The 18,949-nt window shown below is 50.5% G+C and overlaps 2 protein-coding genes across 2 annotated transcripts in view; one reads left to right on the plus strand and one right to left on the minus strand.

Moving 5' to 3' along the window:
- Window positions 1–6,474, minus strand: part of LOC110069865 (toll-like receptor 2) — a 6,911-nt gene extending 437 nt beyond the window's left edge. Inside the window, exons 1-2 of the mRNA XM_020777437.3 lie at window positions 5,636–6,474; window positions 1–3,820 (exon numbers count right to left, since the gene is read on the minus strand). The exon at window positions 1–3,820 is cut by the window's left edge and continues 437 nt beyond it. Of these exons, the coding sequence (XP_020633096.3) occupies window positions 1,267–3,795 (2,529 nt within the window). The 5' untranslated portion in view covers window positions 3,796–3,820; window positions 5,636–6,474 and the 3' untranslated portion in view covers window positions 1–1,266. The remainder of the gene's footprint in view (window positions 3,821–5,635) is intronic.
- Window positions 6,475–12,741: 6,267 nt separating this feature from the next.
- LOC110069860 (ras-related and estrogen-regulated growth inhibitor-like protein) lies at window positions 12,742–18,902 on the plus strand. Its single transcript, XM_020777432.3, has 4 exons — window positions 12,742–12,997; window positions 14,807–14,860; window positions 15,025–15,101; window positions 16,481–18,902. Exons 1-4 carry the CDS (start codon window positions 12,880–12,882, stop codon window positions 16,898–16,900), a joined length of 669 nt encoding a protein of 222 aa, XP_020633091.3. The 5' UTR covers window positions 12,742–12,879; the 3' UTR covers window positions 16,901–18,902.
- Window positions 18,903–18,949: the final 47 nt, after the last annotated feature.

Raw genomic sequence — 18,949 nt, forward strand, 5'->3', positions numbered from 1 at the left:
TCTGAAAAGAGTCCTTGAACATTTTCCCAGACCCCGGCGATTTTACGGCTCACCACTCCCTATAAGGCTTGCCACTGATGCTGTATCAGACAAAAATCTCAACCCATCAGATTGGGTGGTCCAGAAGGTGGATGCCGGTTCCTTTCTAGAGCATGTTTGCAAGCAAACAGGAAGCGTCTGGAGCCACACAGCGCCCAGCCCTGTCTCCTATAAAAACATTAAACCGAGGTTCAAATTCCTCCAGGGTGGCGCTTAGGCCAGACGCCTTAGGCTTTGAGGCTTTTCAGGGGCAGGGCATCGCCTTTCCTTTGAGGCCTCCCTGGCATCTGGTGTCAGAGTTAAGAGTCAGGCCCTTCCACATTTTTATGGACAATTATTCTGTGTCCCCAGAACTCGAAGGTCGGAGAGGATGAAAAGAGGGCTGGGTATGGAATGGTTAAAAGCCATTGATAAGGCAGTTTGGAAAACTTGTCAGAAGAATTCTGGGTCAAAATAGGGACAGTGGCGACCTTACGAGTCCCTATCAGCCAAAATGTAGGGAAACGGTATCAAAAACTGTTCGTGGACAGTGTTTGTGTCCTATCAGCCTTCATAAAATTAAAATAAATAATACAGATACACCAGACATGTGATGGAGAAATGGTCATTCCAAAGGGCCACTCGAACGTAGGTGGCTCTCCTGTCCGAAGGTCAAATCATCCTGGCATGATGTCGTAGAGCGACGGGGTGATTTAACGCAGCAAGGAAGTGTCCCGGACGAAAATTTACTATTGTTCTCGTGAGTTATGATGAAACTAATGAAACGTAAGCTTCCCGAAGGAGCCCCAGAATCTCCTTGAGTCCCACATTCTTTTTAGAAAGGGTGGTGATTTGTTGTGGATCGACCCCCATTGAAGACCATCACAGGGGTGACCCGGACCTCGTTGCTGGTTGCAAAGGGGTCCCTAGAACAGTTCAAGCTCCATGGGAGGGACCCCAACATGTGGGGCTGCCCCTAAGCTCAGAGGGATTTCCCACATTTGCTGGAGGTTGGGCCGGATGGCCTTTGAACTCGTTTCCAACTCCACATTTCTCCGCACCCACCGGAGTGGCCGGCGATCAAGATCATCCCTGCAGATCAAAACAATCCCAGGGCTTTGACCTTGGGAACCTTTGACCTTTGCTACATCCGGGGGCGACCACTCGCCTACAAGCCCTTTGCTGATTCTACGCAAGCCAGGGTGGCACTGGTTGAAGAAAACTCAAATCTTTTGGCACAGTGTCGGCTTACGTTTGGCTTTGCCTGACTTCCAAAGGGACGTCCGTTGCAGAGTTTCCTTCAGCGAAACTGCCCGTCTCCCTATGAGAGCCGGCCACCCCACCCGGCCTCGGATCGGCGTGTTCTGGATGGTCCTTCGGCTCCATGTGGACCCTTGCGGGCTTCCCCAGGACCGACGTCAGCTGGAGCCAGAAGAATGCCTGTCGGCTGGGTTCGGCCGGCCACTCCAGATAGGTCTTGGCGCTCAACATCTTCCGCAGTTTGTAGAACTTGTGGGGCAGTGCCTGGGGGTCTATGGCTTCCTTCACCACCAGGACCACGTCCTCAAAGCCCAGCCCGACTGCCCGCTGGTGGGCAAAGTAGAGTTCGTAGTTGCACCACTCGCTGTCCACGAAACTGCGCGAGAGAACGAAGATGACCTTGCGGCTCTTCTCAATGTTGTCGATGATGTTGTCGATGATCCAGCGTCCCGGCGTGAAGTCCCGTTCGTGGATGCACACGTGGTAAGGCGGGGACGAAGCCTCGAGCTTCTGGAGGAGCTCCTGCCTCACCCACTCGGCGTCGGAGAAACTGTAGGAGATGAAGGCGTGGTAGGTAAAAGGCCGGGAGCCCTGGGAGCGGCCGGCCCTGTATTTGGAGCGAACGATCTGGAACGTGGCCTTGAGGTACCACGGAAGGTCGAACCTCCAGCACAGAACCATGCAGACCACGATCACCGTGGCTGTGATGGAGACAGCAATGGCCACCACCACCGTGACATCGCATTCTGTCACCCATGGGTTGTAAGCCGCCACTGGAGTGTCCAGCAGTGGTTCTGGGTGGTAACAAGTCCACCCGTGCGGCCAGTCCAGCAGCGTCAGCTTCCTGTTCCCGAAGGTCTCTTGGAGGAAACGGTGGAGATCACAGACACATTGGTATGGGTTGTTCCCTGCTTTGAGCTGAGTCAAGCGGGGCATGTTGACGAAGGAGCCTCGGCCGATGACGCCGAACGAGTTGCCGTCCACGGCCAAGAGCTTCAGGTTTGGACATCGCCACTCGGTTGGGATGAACTTGATCTTGTTCCCGGTCAGCAGCAGCTCCTGGAGGTCCACAGCCGCCTCGAAGTAGCCCATCTCCAGCCGTTCCAGCTGCGAATGAGACAAATCCAGGAAGCTCAAGGTGGTGGGAAGACACCGGAAGATGTCCGTCGTAACCGCGTTGTAAGCCAAGGTGAGCCAGATGAGGCTGCGGGTCCAAATGCAGGGCAAATCATTGGCGCTCCCAATTTGGTTGTGTCTGAGATCCAGGGCAGAGAGTCGGGGCCAGTGGGCGGTCAGCCTGGCTACCGTTCTAAGGCGGGCCAAGGCGTTGTAGCTCAGGTTGAACTGCTCCAGATGGGGGACGATGCCCTGATAAAGGCAGGCCTCATTGTAGATATACTCGTCCGTCAAGCGGTTGTTGGAAACATCCAAGGCCACCAGGTTCCTCATCTCTTCCCAGGCGTCGCACGGCACAAAATTAAAGTTGACGTTAAGGATGGAAAGATAGGTCACGCCGGCGAACCAGGTGAAGGTCCAGTCAAAGCGCAGGATGTCCGGGTTGCTGATGTCCTTCAGCACAAGGCGGCGGAGGGTGAGGTTGGCGACGCCGGCTTCCGTGGGCTTCCACTCAGGGGACCGAGCGAAATCGATAGCTATGAACGAGAGGTCCCGGATGGGAGACTTCTGGACATTCTGGAGGACCAAACGCAGCAAGTTCTCGTTGAATTTCCCCCGGAAAAAGACTAACTCCTCAACGTCTACCTCGGCCAAGCTGGAGAAGAGGTCCGTGGAGTCGGTGTAGTAGGTGAACTTGAAAAGATTACGGAAGCGTAGGTACTTCAGGGGCTTTCCCCGTAAGTCCCGAAGGATGAGGGGCAGAGCCTCGGCGTAGTTGTCCAGAGCGATGTCGCACCACAAAGCAGAGGTGTTGAGCTTAGAGAAGGCCCCTCTTTGATACTCCCTCAAACTGGAGGCGGTTTTCAGGGCGAACTTCTTCAGAGGAACGGCTTCCAAGGGCACGAAATCTTCCCGTCCCACCGTGGCGATGGCAGGCCCTCCCATCGAAAGCTCTTCGAGGTTCTTCAGGGCGCCGAACGTGGCGTCCAGGGTGGCGCGGGGGTAGAGGTTGTTCGACATGGACAACACCTTCAGGTTCTTGAGCGGCTTCAAGGCCTGGGAAGGGATCTCCCTCAGCGAGTTGTTAAAAAGGATGAGCTGCTCTAAGAGGACGTTGGAGGAGAAGGCGTCGCGCGCCACCGACACGATGTTGTTATAACCCAGGTCCAGACCTTTCAGGCGGATCAAGGCGGACAGATCCCCGGATGTGACCGACTTGATCTTGTTGTACGACAGGTCCAAAAATTCCAGAGCGCTGGAGAGATTTGAAGGGACCTTCACCAGATTCTGGCCCCGGCAACTGGCTCTTTGCGGGGAGAAGATCTGGCAAACGAAGGCTTCGGCCTGTTCAGCCGCGCGGAGGAAAAGCAGACACAGCATCACAAACGAGGCCAATTCCATGCCCCTTCACATCTTGGCTGCCAGCCTTGGTGGGGGAAGGAAACAGAAACCAAGATGGGCACATTAATCATCATCATCATCATCATCACCATCATCATCATCATCATCATAGAACGGCAGCTGGAAGGGACCCTGTGGATCACTACGTCCAGCTCCTGTCAAGGACCAGCTTCACAGACCACACAGAGGTACATTCTACAAAAATCTTAATTTCTGCATGCATTTTCCCGATCCATCTATACATCGAACTGACTTGCATGGAAGGAGGCTAACAGTTATATTTTTGTTAGAAGTAAACATGTTGAAATTGAGCCAGTCCTACTTTGGGGCACATCATGAGAAGGCAGGATTATGTCCGGAAAACAACATCCTGCTGAGAAAGGGGGAAGGCAGCAGGAAAAGAGGAAGAGCCAATACGAGGCGGACGGACTCGCTCAGGGAAGCCACAGGATTGAATTCGCAAGTTTTAAGCCAGGGTGTGTTGAGGACAGGAGATTTTGGAGATGGCTCATTCGTGGGGTCATCGTGAGTCAGAGGCGTCTTGGCGGCACATTACAGCAGCCACAAACACTCACAAACACTCTGCAATGGGAAATAAAAATTTGATGGCCAGTCTTTGGGTGCTAGCCTTCACCAGAGTAGACCCCATCGATCCCCTGGCCTTTAATGGCTCTACTTTTGCTGGGGTGACCCACAGAGGTCCTCTTACGTCCTCTGAAGTTTACGGCTTAAAGACAGGATTAAAAGGCGGAAGGAGAAGGAAGGGAAAATCTGAATATTCAGACGGGGGTCTGAATCCAAGCGTGAAAGCTAAGAGGCTCAGGAAGGAATCTTAGCCAAAACACACACAACCCGTTCCAAGAAGCCTTATATTGCAACACCGGAGTATAATTTTAGAGCAGACGGTTATTTACACTTTCCAAAACAAACCATAACAGCTGCTGCGCGCTTACTAGTACATCCCCTGCCTTTTGTGATATAGCTGGAAGACAGGAGCAAAATTCAAAGTTCGTTCCTGGTTGGCTGGAAACAATAGGATGCAATTTCACAGGGACGAATGGAAAGTTTTTGTACCTAAGGGTTAAAAAAAAACCCCAACAACCCAAATGCGCAGTTACAAGATGGGGGGTACTCGGCTCAATAATACTGCGAGCGAGAAGGATTTTAGGATTTGTGGCTCATAAATGGAATAGGGGCCAACAGGATATGTCTCTCCCCCCCCCCGCTTCAACAGACACTCTTGGCAATTTGTAACATATTTGGTTCATTACCGTGGGATTACCTGGATGCTCCCCTCCAATTGTGCCCCACGCACACACCCCGTTGAGAAAGGGTGCTCCGTTTAAAGGCCGAACCTGGTTTGAATATCAAAATGGTCCTTGCAACCATTGTGTTGTAAAACAAGGCACGAAGCCCATGCTGTAACACATTTGTGTATGTGTGTGTTTCCAGGACACCTTGGGCTTTCAAAAAAACATGTCCTCGCCCCCTCCCTTCCCAAAATCTCACATTTGGACAGCTCATCTCCTGATTTTTAAATTTGTAAGGCCGCCCAGGGTAGACCTTTGGTCTAGATGGGCGGGGTATAAATCTAATAAAATAAAACAAATAACATTTCTCTCCAAGCCGGAAACCAAATTTAAAGGCCAGTGAGATCATAAGAGTTGCCAATCCTTAACTGGAAACACAGCGTTTAATTCTTTTAAAAGACACAGCTTTTCAGCAGCTCTCTGGATAGCTAACCCATTAAGAGCTGAATACCCTAAAATGTATACTCTACTTAAAAGAGACATATAGGATATGTTAGATTGCAGGGTGGGGGAGAGAGAAGGGTCCTTACAAGCAGCGGGAACGGAGAACGAGAAGGGCGCAGCTCCGCTTCTTCTGCGCTGTAACAAATGGGGCAGCCTTCCCGGTGACACAGGGTTCTTCGGCGGTTTTGCGGCCCCGGACTAGCGCGGCTGTTCCTCGGGAACCGGATGCTGCCCGAAGTCATCCTCCTCCCAAGTCAAAGCTCCTTCTCCTAACGGGAGGACGCGCCTGCCCGGATCCGGCGGATCGCGCACTCTGCACATGGCCCAAGGCGGTGGGGTCCTCCTCCTAAGGAAGCGCGGCGCCTTCTTCCGAAGGGGCCGCCCTCTTTGCCAGAACCAACGGGGCCGGCACTCCACACGCCGCCGCCATCCTCATCATCATCCTCATCCTCATCAGCATTGGGAGCGAGAACACGCCTCCTCCAGCCGCTTCCCCGCAGACGCCCGTTTCCGTCTCACACAGAACGCTGCCGCCAGAGGCTAAAACAAAGAAGTCTTGGGTGAAGCGCCCCGGATTCCTCGCTTATGGGCGGATCATATTATGGGATGGGGAAGGCGAGGAGGTCTTCTTCGGGGTCGTCCACCTCGCGGGCGCGCACGATCCCCATGAACTCCGAGTTGCGCATCTGGAAGACAGAGAGAGAAAAAAAGCACCAAGCCTCAGGCGGCTCCCAGGCAGGGGCGGCCGGGCGCCTCCCGGCTCTCTCTCCAGCCCCTCTGGGCTATGGGGCAGACCCCTTCCCAAGTCCTCCCCCGCGATCACCCCCCCTTCCTTGGAGCCGCGGGAGCTTCCGCGTCTCCTCCGCGCCAACTAAATAAAAGTTTTCAGGGATTTTTTTTCCTCTCTTTTTGTCCCGAAGGCAAGAAGGGGGGGCAGGGGAGCCGGAGGAGCGGCTCTGCTCCCTGATTGGCTCTTAACGCGGAGCCCCGCCCCTTCCCCCAATTTTTTTTTTTGGGGGGGTGCTAATTTTGTTAATTTTCGGTTCGTTTTCTTTCCTGGCAAAGTTTTCGCTCCGCTGGCTGTCTTTCATGCCTCGTTTCTTCCCCCCCCCATTCCTGCCCTTTTTCGGCGGAGCGACCAAGCGTCCTGTGGCCCCCGAAAGGCCGCCGCGTTTCGCTTGCGCAAAAGCCCTTCCAAAAAACGGTTCAGGGGACAGGATCCTTACCCGGGCTGCCTCTTCGGCCCCTTTCCATACCTGAGGTCTCAGATACGGCTCAGGCCGCCGCTCTTAAAGCTCTGGAAAGAGCGAAGGACTGAGACCTAGGAGATCTGAGTTCGAATCCCCACTCAGCCATGAAAAGCTCCCTGGAGGGGGTGCGGAACGGGGGAAAACACTCCTTAAATATCTCACCTTATGATGACTCCAGGGCACTGTGACAGCCTCTAAATGCCACGCATAGATTTTAAAGATGTCCTTTATTTTAAAGCTGTTTCTCCCTCCCATCCTTAAAAGACATTATTCAGATCAGCCATCCCTTGCTCTCTCTCCTCATCCCTGGAGCAACAGGACCCCCCCAAAGGCCAGGCTTAGCCAAGAGGAGACGAAACCTGGATTTTTCCTTGAAAGTCCTCCCATGAATGCCTCCTGCTTTTCCCATCTCTGGCCGCACTTTGAATCCAGCCGCCGAATAATTCATGGGATAGCTCCGTGGTCCAGGTCTTTGGAGCCAGAGGTTGGGGGTTCGAATCCCCCTGGCACCACCTCCTTGACAGGGGCTGGGCGGGAGGACCCATAGATCCCGGTGGCTGGCCTCGATGATCCTTTCCCTTCCAGCCCGGCAGCTCTAAGATCACATTAATTATAACTCCCTAGTTTAGGCCTCTGGCTACGAACCAGAGGTTGGGGGTTCGAATCCCCTTGGAGCCTCCTTGACAGGGGCTGGCCTGGATGATGTGTAGGATCCCTTCTAGTGCTGAGCGCTAAGGCTACTCCTCTTCCTCCAGGAGAGAAAGGGCCCAAGGTTGGGAGTTGCTCCACAGCTCCTCTTTCTGCCCTCGGAGTCGTTTCCCGCGTTAGGCATCCTCCTAAGGCTTGATCCGCTATTGTGGTGAAACCACAAACTGGCCTGTGCCCGATGAGGACTGGGCAGACCCAGGAAGCAATGACCAAGAATGTTCAAATATTAATGTCCAAGGCCCTTTGTGTTTTCCCCAGATGTCTTGCTGTTCTCTTCCTGGTACCGAGGTCTGTGGCTTTGCGTAAGGAGAACAATGGCGTGTTGGTCGTGCCAGAGGGGAGCCATGCCAAGCCGAACCCGCTGTCGGAATCCTGCCCTCCTTCGGCTTGGGGTTTGTGTGTGTGTGTGTGTTGTGCGTCCACTTATCAGCACAAATAAGGGCGAACCAGATTTTTCCAGGGGCCACCCGCTCCTCAACCTCTGCTCCTCTTGAGCGCATTGAAAGACATGCGCTGGATCCACCCGCCCGCCCTGGATGCTTCCAAGTAGCTCAGACCTCTGGCACGATGGGGCCTCTCGCCCGAGGCACCCCTACCAGGTGTGGGGTGGAGGCTGGTTTAAAGGGATGAACAGCTGGATAGTGTTTTCCTCTGAAGCCACTGGTGTGTGATTGAGAGAGAGAGAGAAAAAGAGGGTGCGATCCCACAGCTGCCGAAGTTCAGGCCTGATCCCACCAGAAAGGGTTCTTGGACTGCAATTCCCAGAAACCCTGGGCAGCACAGCTGGGGGGGGAAGCGAAGGCTTCTGGGAGTTGCAGTCCAAGAACATCTGGGGGTGACCCAAGGTTGGGAACCACCGGTTTGAAGGGGAGCATTCTGGCTTAAAGCGAGCCGCCTCCTTTGCATCTGGAAACCGCTTTGGCTGGACCCCCCCTCCTCCAAAAGAGTAAACCTACAGGCTGAACCCCAAAAGGTCGAACTGGACGGTTCTGCAGTGGGTCCAAATTGTGATCTCTTTCCCCCTGGGATCCCACCCAGAGTTGGAAGCAGCAAGAAAAGAAGTTGGCAAAGATTTCTCGGATGTTGTTGTGGGTTTTTCGGGCTCTTTTCGGGAACAGTCCCCAAGGAATGTTCCCAAATTTTGCCAGGCGGATTTCGGACAGAAGGTCGTCCCAGATTTGGGAGGCAACCTAAAATATCCCGCCGGGGAGAATCCTTGGGCCCTTTGTGGCACTGAATCCCTCTCTTTGCAAACAGATCTTTTGCTCTTTAATAAATCTTTTGGTGCCACGGCACTTTATGGGTCTAAAGTGGGTTATTTTTTACTGGGTGGTAGAAAAACAAGTCTTTCAGGTACTGGGCAAGATGGGGTTGGGTAGGGGAAGGCAGTGCAAACAACCAACCCCGGGCAGGGCCTGCCAGGAAAAACAGGGCACCCACTTCTGTTGCCAAAAGAGGTGGGTTTATAATTTTTGCCAGGCTTATCTTTTGCATTTTGAGAAACTGCAGAGACCGCTGTCCTTTTTCAGGAGAAAGGCAGGCTAGGAACGAACGAACGAATCGTGCATCTTTCCTAGGGTGGCGCAAGGGACAGAGTGGTGGATCAGGACCCCAGAGGACCCCCAACGAGGGCTGGAGTCACAGGACTGGCTACCAAGTTGGGCTTAATTCGCACCAGGGACTCGACTCCCCACCCCCCCAGTGACTCAGCTTCGATTCAAAACTCATCCCTTCCCTTTCTTTTTTTTCTGGGATTTTTGGACCCAAAGGCTTCCTAACACCCCTGCAGAAGGCCTGGGTTCAAATCCCCGCTCCACTATGGAAGCTCACTTGACGAGGGGGGGCGGATTGGATCCGGTCGAACTGCTTCTTGAACCTCCTGCTCTTGAAAGTCCTGATCGGGTAACAAAAAGTGGTGTGTTTTTTTGCAGATAAGAAGGACAACGTGACAAGGAGAAACTGAACACTCGCCGATTGTTGAGAGGCACAGCAAATGTGGCGTGTCCCCCCCCCCCCGGTCAGCGACACAAAGAGACCATTGTTTATGGCCACAACCAGGATCTAAATAAATAGTTGGCGGTTTCTGTCTGCTTGAGAACTGGCTGCTCCCCACCGGCGGACAAATCATCTTTTCCTCCAAGCGGTCGTGACAGCATTTCGTTGAACGCCAGCAAACAGGCTGGAAGCAAAGGACGAGACAAGGGGCCTTGCCTGGGATGCAGTGTGGAAAAGTTACTTTTGGGACCCATGTTGTTGTTACCTGTTTAGAGTGACCCTAAGCGTGAGCTTTCTCCAAAAGGTCCAGCCCTTAAAAGCCCTGCTCGGCTCTTGCAAACTCAACCCTGTGGCTTCCTTGAGGGAGTCCATGCATCTCGTAATGGGGTCTTCCTCTTTTCCTGCTGCCTTTCCACCTTTCTCAGCATGACTGTTTTTTTCCCCAGAGAATCCTGACTTCTCAGGAAGTGTCCAAAGTAGGACAGCCTCCGTTTCATCGTGAATCTGTTTTTTCCCCCCCAGTCGGCTTTCTCAGCTGCCCATCTTTCACACCCGTACATTATGCTGGGAATAAGATCAGTGGTTCCTAAGTTATATTTCCAAACCCTTCTGCATTCAGGAGAGGAGTTCGAATCCCCGCTATGCCGCCTTCCCAAGGGTGGGGCCCGATGATCCGGAGAGTCCCTTCCAGCTCAGCAGTTCGAAGATGATGGTCGTGATTCATGCTCTTCACTTAATGCTGTGTCAAAAAATCACAAAACCAGCCGACATCCCAGCCCGGATGGCCTTTCCGGTTACATTCCTGTGAGTCTTGTCAAGACTGATTAATTCCCTTTGGTTTTCTGAGAAGAGGGTGTTTCCGCCCCCAAAATCTAAGGGGGGGAAAGAAAGAGAAATTCTAAGAAGCCTTAATTAAGCTCCTACAGCAAAAAATCTCAGCACGAAAATGCCAGGTTTAGCTAAATATGGCAATGCTGAAAGTTTTCTGCCCGTGGGCATGTGCAGAGTTCAGAACTGATGATTCGCAAGTAATATCATCCCCTTGAAGAAGTTAATAATTTTGGCAAAATAATGCAATACCCTTGGACGAAGCTGTTCTATCAGCCCAATATATATTAATAATAATAATTATCCATCGCCAGGTCTGTTCTGATGTATTCTGACCTTCCTGGTGTTTGCTAGGTATAGTGGTGCCTCGCTAGACAGTTACCCCGCATGACAATTTTTTCGCTAGACATTAACTTTTTTGCGATTGCTATAGTGATTTGCAAAACAGTGATTCCTATGGGGGAATTTCGCTGGACAATGTTTGGTCCCTGCTTCGCAAACCGATTTTCACTAGACGACGATTTTGACAGCTCCCTCCGCGCTCGCAAAACAGGTGTTTTCGGGACCTAAGCTTTGCAAGACAGTAATTTAAACAGCTGATCGGCGGTTCGCAAAGCGGCTTTCCTATGGCCGATCTTCGCTAGACAATGACGATTCTTCCCCATTGGAACGCATTAAACAGGTTTCAATGCATTCCAATGGGGAAATGCTTTTCGCTAGACGATGATTTCGCTAAACAGCGATTTCAGTGGAATGGATTATCATCATCTAGCGAGGCACCACTGTATAAAAAATTCCCCAAGTGGCTTTGATTTATTTATTTATTTAGGTCACAAGATGGCAGTGTTTCTCCTCCATCTCTCTTCTGTCAGACCTGAAAAATAAAAAATAAAAATGTCGTTTAAATTTGGGCCTGTCCAGATGGGCAGAAGAGCTCCATTTGGGTGTGAATTGATCATCTGCACAGGCTACGCAAGGAGGTAATGAGGATGGCGTGGAATCCTCCCAAAAAGGATACACGCTGTAGCGCTATGTCAGAAAGGTGCGGGACAGCTCTTCAAGACGCAGGATGTCAGTCAGGTACAGTCAAATGGGTTCAAACCAAACTGTACCAACAACGGTTCATAGATCTGTTTACATGCCCATCTGACCAGGCCCTTTGACACCCTACAAGTCACAGCGAGAGGCAGGTCCTGGGTCCAGAAAATGTAGGATCAGTTGCTGAATGGATTGTTCAGGGATCATGGGAGTTGTAGTCCCAGAAAATTAACCTCCCCACCACAAAGCTTTGGAAAATTGGCATGAAAATGTAATAAATCAATTAAGGTCCTCATTAAAAAGGGTCATTTCAGAGGTTGGTTCCTCCAGCACTGAAGCCAATGCAATAATGTTCCAGCTTATCTCTCTCTCTCTCTTCAAAGAAGCTATAAAAATGAAGCCCCCTTAGTCAGTAACAGTCTACCTCTATGCTGAGAATTTTAAAAATAACAGAGAAAGGGGAGTTTGCTTCACGCCTTCCCAGTGGGCTTCTTGATTAAGAAAGTTTGTGGGTTTTTAAAATATTCTTTATTGTGTTTTAATTGCTTATCATCTTGGCCTTTTAAAAGAGAGGCAAAATACACTCAGGTTTAAATAAAGAGTGGCTTATTTGGATTAAAACACCCATGAAGCTTTGGAAATAGTCAGGGATTCTGGGAATTGTTATATTTTAAAAAAGAATATATTTTATCCCCCCAGATCTGGATTAGATGGATCGGTCCTTCTGTTCATCTCCTTCTAACCCATTATTTTGCTCCAATCTTTTTTTTTTTGGTCCAGTTTTATATTTGTTTATATATTTTAAAGCTCAGAAGAAGCTTAATGATCATCACAAATACAATCTCACTCTCATTTTAATTCTTCTGTGTTACTAGATATTATTTACATGATCATCCGCTGTGTTAAATTCTCTTTTTTTGGCAAACGGTATCATTTTTAAATAAAAGTTTTCCGTCTCCTAGGAGAAAAATAAATAGATGATTAATTATTATCCATGAAACAGGCGGATCAACGTGCTCACTAATCTTGCTATTGGAAGGATTTAAAAACCATGCTCTAGAAAACCTCTTCTGTTGCTTTCTTTTCTCGCGCGCGCGCGCGTCTTGCCCGTTTCCAGAAAGAATCGGGAAAACATCTTTTTTCTGGGTACCAAACACCTGCCCATCAGCATGGCCACTGATTTCTAAAAATTTTTTTGGGGGGGGGCTTTCCTAGTTTTGCAGTGGCGCCCCTGCGCCTCCTTCCCCAGTTTGGCACCACGCGTGTCTTCCCCCCGACGCGTGTCGGCGCGTTCGGCCGTTCCGTGTGGGACCCCGAGCTTCCCCCCCCCCCCGGGAGGGCTGGCACTCTCTTCTCCCGTCACTCCATCCGCGGCTCCTCCTCTCCCTCCACAAAAAAGGCTGGCAAGCCGGCGAGGCGGGCAGAGGCGAGCCAGCCACCCACCCACCGAGGCGCGCTCCTTTCCGGATCTTCTCCGCCGACGGAGCCGTCTTTACTCCGAGGCGCGCCAGATGTTGGTCCAGCTGCGGACGGCGCTCCAGCAAGCCGGGAAGAAGATGTGCGAAGGCAGCCTGCCCAAACTGGAAGCCAACATCTTGGTCATCGGAGCCGAAAAGGTGGGGAAATCCGGTGAGTTTCGATGCCCGCCCGTTGCCTCGGACTCCATAGCCTATCATCCCCAGCCCGGCCGGAGGGAGGGTGTACACTACCCAGGCTGAGGAGGCAGTTTCTCACTCGGACAGAAACAGATCTTAACCTTTCAGGCAAAACCCAAAGGGGGAAAAGAAATAAATGAAAAGAATAATAATAATCCTGTAATGCGTAATTACAGCCTGGGGTCTTTTGTTGGTGTTGGAGAGACGTGATTCATGGGCTTTTGCATGCCAGGAGCCTGCCTTCAAGGATGCTTAAGTCCCAAAGAGCAGCTGCAAACCAAAGGAAAGGAATTTGTGGTGTTTACACTCAGATGCTTCTCAGCTGTTAAAGAATTCCTGGTTCTAATAAGCGGTTGTCTGTTCGTGTGTGTTGATCCCGGATCAGTTCTTGGATTCCAATATAAGGCGACTGGGCTCTGTTTGCTTCAGATTTTTGATCCGGGTTCAGTTTAAGAGGCTGTTTGTGGATGGAGTCACAGGAAGGGGGGATTTGCTCAGGACCCAGACCTGTGTTTCGGTGTTGTGTTGCAAAAGGACGCACAGAGGATGCAATATATAAGCTAAAAAAACAAGCAATTGGCAGGAGAATTTCTGGCATCTTTCCTTCTGTCCCAAGTAAGAGCCGGCTAATGGGGCAGCGTGGCATAGTGGTCTGACTAGGACTCCAGAAGATCTGGGTTTAGATCCCTGCCCAGTGGGTGATAGTTGGTGATCTTGAGCTGGTTGAGAAGGTAAAAGAGAGGAGGTGGAAAGCCACACAGACCGACTTAAAGCTTGCTGTAGGGAAACCGAACATAAATGCAAGAAATAAAGATATTTAAATGGTGCACCCTTCTGAAGCAAGGCTGGTCTGAAGGATAATGAATATTTTTGGGCTGGCGTTGCACCAGTTCGGTGTGAAAGCCTTCCAAGTTCAGGTTTTTAAAAATGAAGGATGCTTTATTTCCAGCTGTCAGGTGATGAGTGGTGTCCATATAGGTAACATTTTACCAGTAACTTAAAAAAGAACCTGCTGGATTCTTGGACTACAAATCCCCTCTTGGAAGATGGGAGTTGTGGTCCAAGTGCCTGGAAGGGGGTGAGTCAGGGAAAGGTGGCTCTATGCAAACAGAAGGTCTCTCCCACTCCCGAGGAAACGCTGGCCTTAAATGTCAAATTATGTATGATGGCAGTGAAGCTGTGGCCTTCTGTGGATCTCCTCTAACCTTGGGGTTGGACAGGACGACCTTTCTTCTGAGTGTACAGTTCTGTGCTTCTATGAAGAAAATATCAGGCAACGCTCCCTTCCGTAGGGGGACTCTGAAAAGAGCTGGGCGGGTTTAATCCTTTGCCTCTGATGCATTCAAGCTGGGGTCCTCAGCACGCTACTTGGGCTAGAACGAACTTCCTGGTTACTTGGGAGCAAAGGGCATCAAATGAGACCCTACGCTTAGCACGTCTGTAGAAGAGGTGCTCCCGCAGGTCGTGAAAGAGGTTTGTTGATCCCGGCACGAGATTTTCATCACCTGCACATCTTGCATTTTAGCATGCCCGGCTTTGTAACTGGTCTCCGGCGGGTAAATGCTGACTTAAGGTGGAGTTCTCATGGCTGAGAAAAGCATTGTGAAAGAAATGGCCGTGTGGGAGGTGAAGTGGGCTAATAGACGCCTTTCCTTTAATGCCTAGTCCGATTCACAATAAACATTCTCATAATATGTTGTCCACTGCCCAGAGTAGCCGTTTGCTTGATGAGCAGTATATGAATTGAATAAATAAAATATATCCGCCTCTTTCTTTCTTCTAGCCTTGACGGTCCGTTTTCTGACCCGAAGATTTATTGGTGAATATGGGGATATAGGTAAGTGAGCTTTAAGAATAATTTCCCTATTCTTGGTACCGTGCTTTCTGTCTTGCTTGTCTTCCTCCTGCTCTTGTTTGTCTTTCCGTCCGTCCGTCCTTTCTGTTCTCTCTCCCTCCACCTTCTGTCTCCTCATTAACACGTCTCATTTCCACTTTTCCCAGAATCAATTTACACGCACAGGGTGATGATGGCGGGCCGGGAGGCTTGTTTCAGCATCTGGGACTCCGTCTGCCCACAGGTAAAGACCTCTCGTTAAAACCGGCAGGGTTATCACCCTAGAACAAGCAGGGATCCCCCACCCCCAGCTTCTGACCCTCCAGATTTTTCAAAAGAAATTAGCTGTGATTTTATTTCCTTTCCAAACTAGGCATCCTCAGGAATCTTAGACTAGATTATCTCGAGCATTTCTTATGCCCCAGACGAATATAGCTGCCTTGGACCATGTTTGGCTATGGTTAAAACTGGCAGGGACTACATAACCCAGCGCGCTGCTTCCAGCTGAGGTCAGCCAGAGGTTTTTTTGGAGATCATCTCCACCCATTTAGTTCAGCCATGAGTGTTCCCAAATCGAGTGGGCAGTGTCCTTTAAAATCTTTATACGTATGCAGGAAGAATTGCAGATATTCCTCGTAGGTGTGCTCAATGGTACACCTGGCAAGCGCCCGGTATGCGCGCAGCACCTTATCAAGGGCTCGGATCCTGTTGCTCAGCAGAGGAAATCACACGAGAGCCGTGGTGCATTGAATCTGTGGGAAGCCCTTTGCAAGTTACATTGATTTAAAGGGACCTGCTCCAACGGTGACTTAGTTTAGCATCATCTCTAGGGAGCGAAAGGCTTGTTCTTGAAGGCAGTTCATCCGTTTGGGGGGGGAAAGGGATATTTATATTTAATGGGAATTGGCCAGGCCAAGCGGAGAGGAAGTGCTGTATTTGCCACACGAGCAGAACGATTCTGAGGAGGGTAGGGTGTAAAAACGTAACTTTTCTCACCTCGGTTGTCTTAAAGGCTCATCCCTCCAAGCCTTGAAGAAGCAGGTTGGAAAAAAATGACACCTTTAAAAGCGGCGTTTTAGTGCGATTTTGAGCCCTTTAATTGCCCTTTTTAAATTCAAAGTTAAGCGGCTCATGGCAGTGAGTTAATCATGGTGGTTATAAATTCTACGTTTGCAGCACATCGTATTTCGTTGGATGGGAACCACTGTTGCAAACCGCCCGGAGAGTGCCAGGCATGACTGGCCGCTAAATAAACAGACATACAAGTGAAATCCATCAATCCATAAATCTCTGGTCCATCTCCAGGCGTGTGGTACCCAACTCTTTGGATGCAGGGGTGTCACTGGGAGGAGAAGCAAGGCAGGGCCCTTGAAAGGATGGATTGAATAGGGAGCCACGGAGAGCCGGCTAAAGTGCCACGTCTCTCCTTTGCCCCTTAATCCACACATCTGTTTCCATGTTCAAAGCCACAAGGAAGAACTGCGTGGCTAGAAAGCTCTAATTGGCATCCTAAAGTCTACCCACTCCTTTTTTTCCCCTGTTGCCACGGCAACCGGAGGGCTACGGGGACCCACTGGGCCAAGATGTTTGCCCCTCTGATTTCTCAGATTTTTTTTTTTGCAGAGGGCCGGCCTCCAGGGCGGTCTGGACGAGAAGCGGCTCCGATGGGCGGACGGGTTCCTCGTGGTCTACAGCATCTCGGACCGCGCCAGCTTCCACGTGGCCCGCCAGCAGCTCCAGTGGATCCAGCAGCTGAAGAGGAAAAGCGGGGCCCGGAAGGTGCCCGTGATCCTGGTCGGCAACAAGCGGGACCTGCAGCACCGACGGGCCGTCTCGAGCGAAGAAGGCCGGCTCTTGGCCCTTTCCGCCGACGCGGGCTTCTTCGAGGTCTCCGTGGCCGAGACCTACCACGGGGCCTTGGTGGTCTTCCACGAACTCCTCGGCCTGGTCCGGGACTCCAGGAGCGCCATCAGGAAGGCGGCAGGCCTCCGAGGGATCGTACGCAGCATGTCCGCCGTCTTCGGGAGGAGACGGACGGAATGAGGAACGCTGGAGAAACCTCGGAGCAAAGACGGACCCCGGAGAACGACACACAAGATGGGGAGGTGGCCATGAGGCTGGGCCTCCTGTCCTCCTTACGAAAGATCAGCTGGGGTGACCATAGGAGGAAAGACGGTGTGTTAAAATTGGACGTATTTGAAGCTCAGGACCGCTGTAAACGTAATTCTCTGTTTACCACAGAGGACAATAAACTGCATAATGGCTGCTTTTCCTCTGGCCGCCTAAGGTGACATCTCTGGAAAACCACAGGTTTGCAGCTCCAAACCAGTATTATCAGGGTGTCGCGCTGCAAGACTTGAAGTCTGAACAACGAGGGTGCTTTGGAGCGCATGCAGAGTGCTGTTCTTCAGAGGAGCCTCTGAAAGGAAGATCTTCCCCTTTGCAGGGAAATTTGTTTTTTATTTTTTGGGAGAGGGTGGAAATAATATGCCATTAAAAAAAAAAATTAAATATGGAAGGCAATACCATATTACTGTGAAACCTTTCGCAGGCTCTCCATGGGGTGGAGAAATGACTAGGCTGATTGGGGGGGAAAAATAGCAGGACTCCATTGATCTTATGTCAGTTAAGTGCAAGAACCCAGCCGAATCTGATAGAGCGCTGCAATGCTGCAGCGCGGCCCATGGAGAGTGCTCTTTAATTAAGTGCTCAAAGGCAGCCACTTGAGAAGGAGCAGTTTTGATGCACGAGGCGAGTGGAAAGCTGCCGAGGTGGTTTCTGATCTCGGTTGCATAATGTATAATTCCCTTTTTATAAGAGGCATGAACAGTGCCTGTAAAGCTAGAGACGGCAAATTTCCAGAACGGTGTATAGCTAGCGGAAGGGAGGAGAAGGAGAAAATGTTAATCTGTACTCTCTTTGGGAAAGAAAACCGAAATGTTTATCCCAGAATTCTGGCTACGGAAATTAGATTTAGAAATAAGATGGAAAATGGACATGCCTGTCCATTTCTGGACAGGCATGTCAATTCTGTGGTCAATTCTGTGACCACCAGAATTTTTTAAAAAGAAATGGCCAAGAAGTTGGCAGCTAGTCTTTGAATTCCTGGACTTGCGTTTCTTGATTGCTGCTAGTTATTGCAACGATGCAGAGGTTTTTAATGTATTTATTTCTTTATTTCTTGAATGTATACACCACGTCCATTTGCGCAATGCACTATTCCGGGCGGTTTGCGACCAGTTAAAAAATGCACACACACAATAACAGATATTAAATGAAATGGGGAAGCAAACGCCAAGGGGGCTCCCAAGAGGCAGACGTGGCATGATAAAAATGTGGCAAGCGAGGCATATAAACAGAAAAAAACCCCCAGCAAAAACGGCAGATCAGGCAGGATTTAAAAGGCTTCTCTGCAAGGTAGTGTTTTCAGAAGTCTTTTAAAGGTTGGGAGGGAGCCCAGGCTCACCCCCACCGGGAGGTGGCTCTAAAGGGTTGGTGCCACAGCCAAAAAGGCCCTGCTTGGGGGGCGGATGGTTTTCCAGGCCTCCTTTGGCGTGGCTTCCCGGAGGATCGTGGCCTGGGACGAATGACCATAGGCAAAGATGCACAGGGCTGCAAAAGAGCAGAAGGGAATCTGTCTCACCGGGATCCGATCGGATCAGCTCTTTAAAATCTGTAGGGAAAATAAACGGACGGACGCTCACAACTGGGCTAAGCTGAGTGGGCTTTGGGCTCGTTGCTTTGTTTTCGGTAACAACCAGGGATAGCTCGAAAGAGCAAATGGTCACCAGGAATCCAAATAAGGTGATTAAAATTCATCTCCAGGAGGAGAGAGCCATTAATGATGGACAGAAGTACTTCTGCTACAAAGTTGGGTTGCGCTGCAGCGATTTGTTACAGATTTTCCTTGTTTCCGTTTATGAAAAGGAGGGATTCCTGTTTACATTCATACCTCTTTGGTTACCGAACTATTGGGCTGGAAGGAAATGCTTAGAGAAACTTTCTTTCACTGTAATAATAATAAAAAAAACATGTTTATTTACAATTGGCTCTTGTGATTTCGCCCCACCCTCCGTTTATTCCTGTGGATAT

This window comes from Pogona vitticeps, chromosome 15 (assembly GCF_051106095.1).
Source record: "Pogona vitticeps strain Pit_001003342236 chromosome 15, PviZW2.1, whole genome shotgun sequence".
NCBI classification, from domain to species: Eukaryota; Metazoa; Chordata; class Lepidosauria; order Squamata; family Agamidae; genus Pogona; species Pogona vitticeps.

What these genes read in the sequence shown, in the direction of transcription:
- LOC110069860 (XM_020777432.3), top strand. Translation starts at nt 12,880, where the DNA reads ATGTTGGTCCAGCTGCGGACGGCGCTCCAGCAAGCCGGGAAGAAGATG. An exon ending in TGGTGAATATGGGGATATAG is followed by an intron (nt 14,861 to 15,024) that starts GTAAGTGAGCTT and finishes CACTTTTCCCAG; the next exon opens with AATCAATTTACACGCACAGG. An exon ending in GGGACTCCGTCTGCCCACAG is followed by an intron (nt 15,102 to 16,480) that starts GTAAAGACCTCT and finishes TTTTTTTTGCAG; the next exon opens with AGGGCCGGCCTCCAGGGCGG.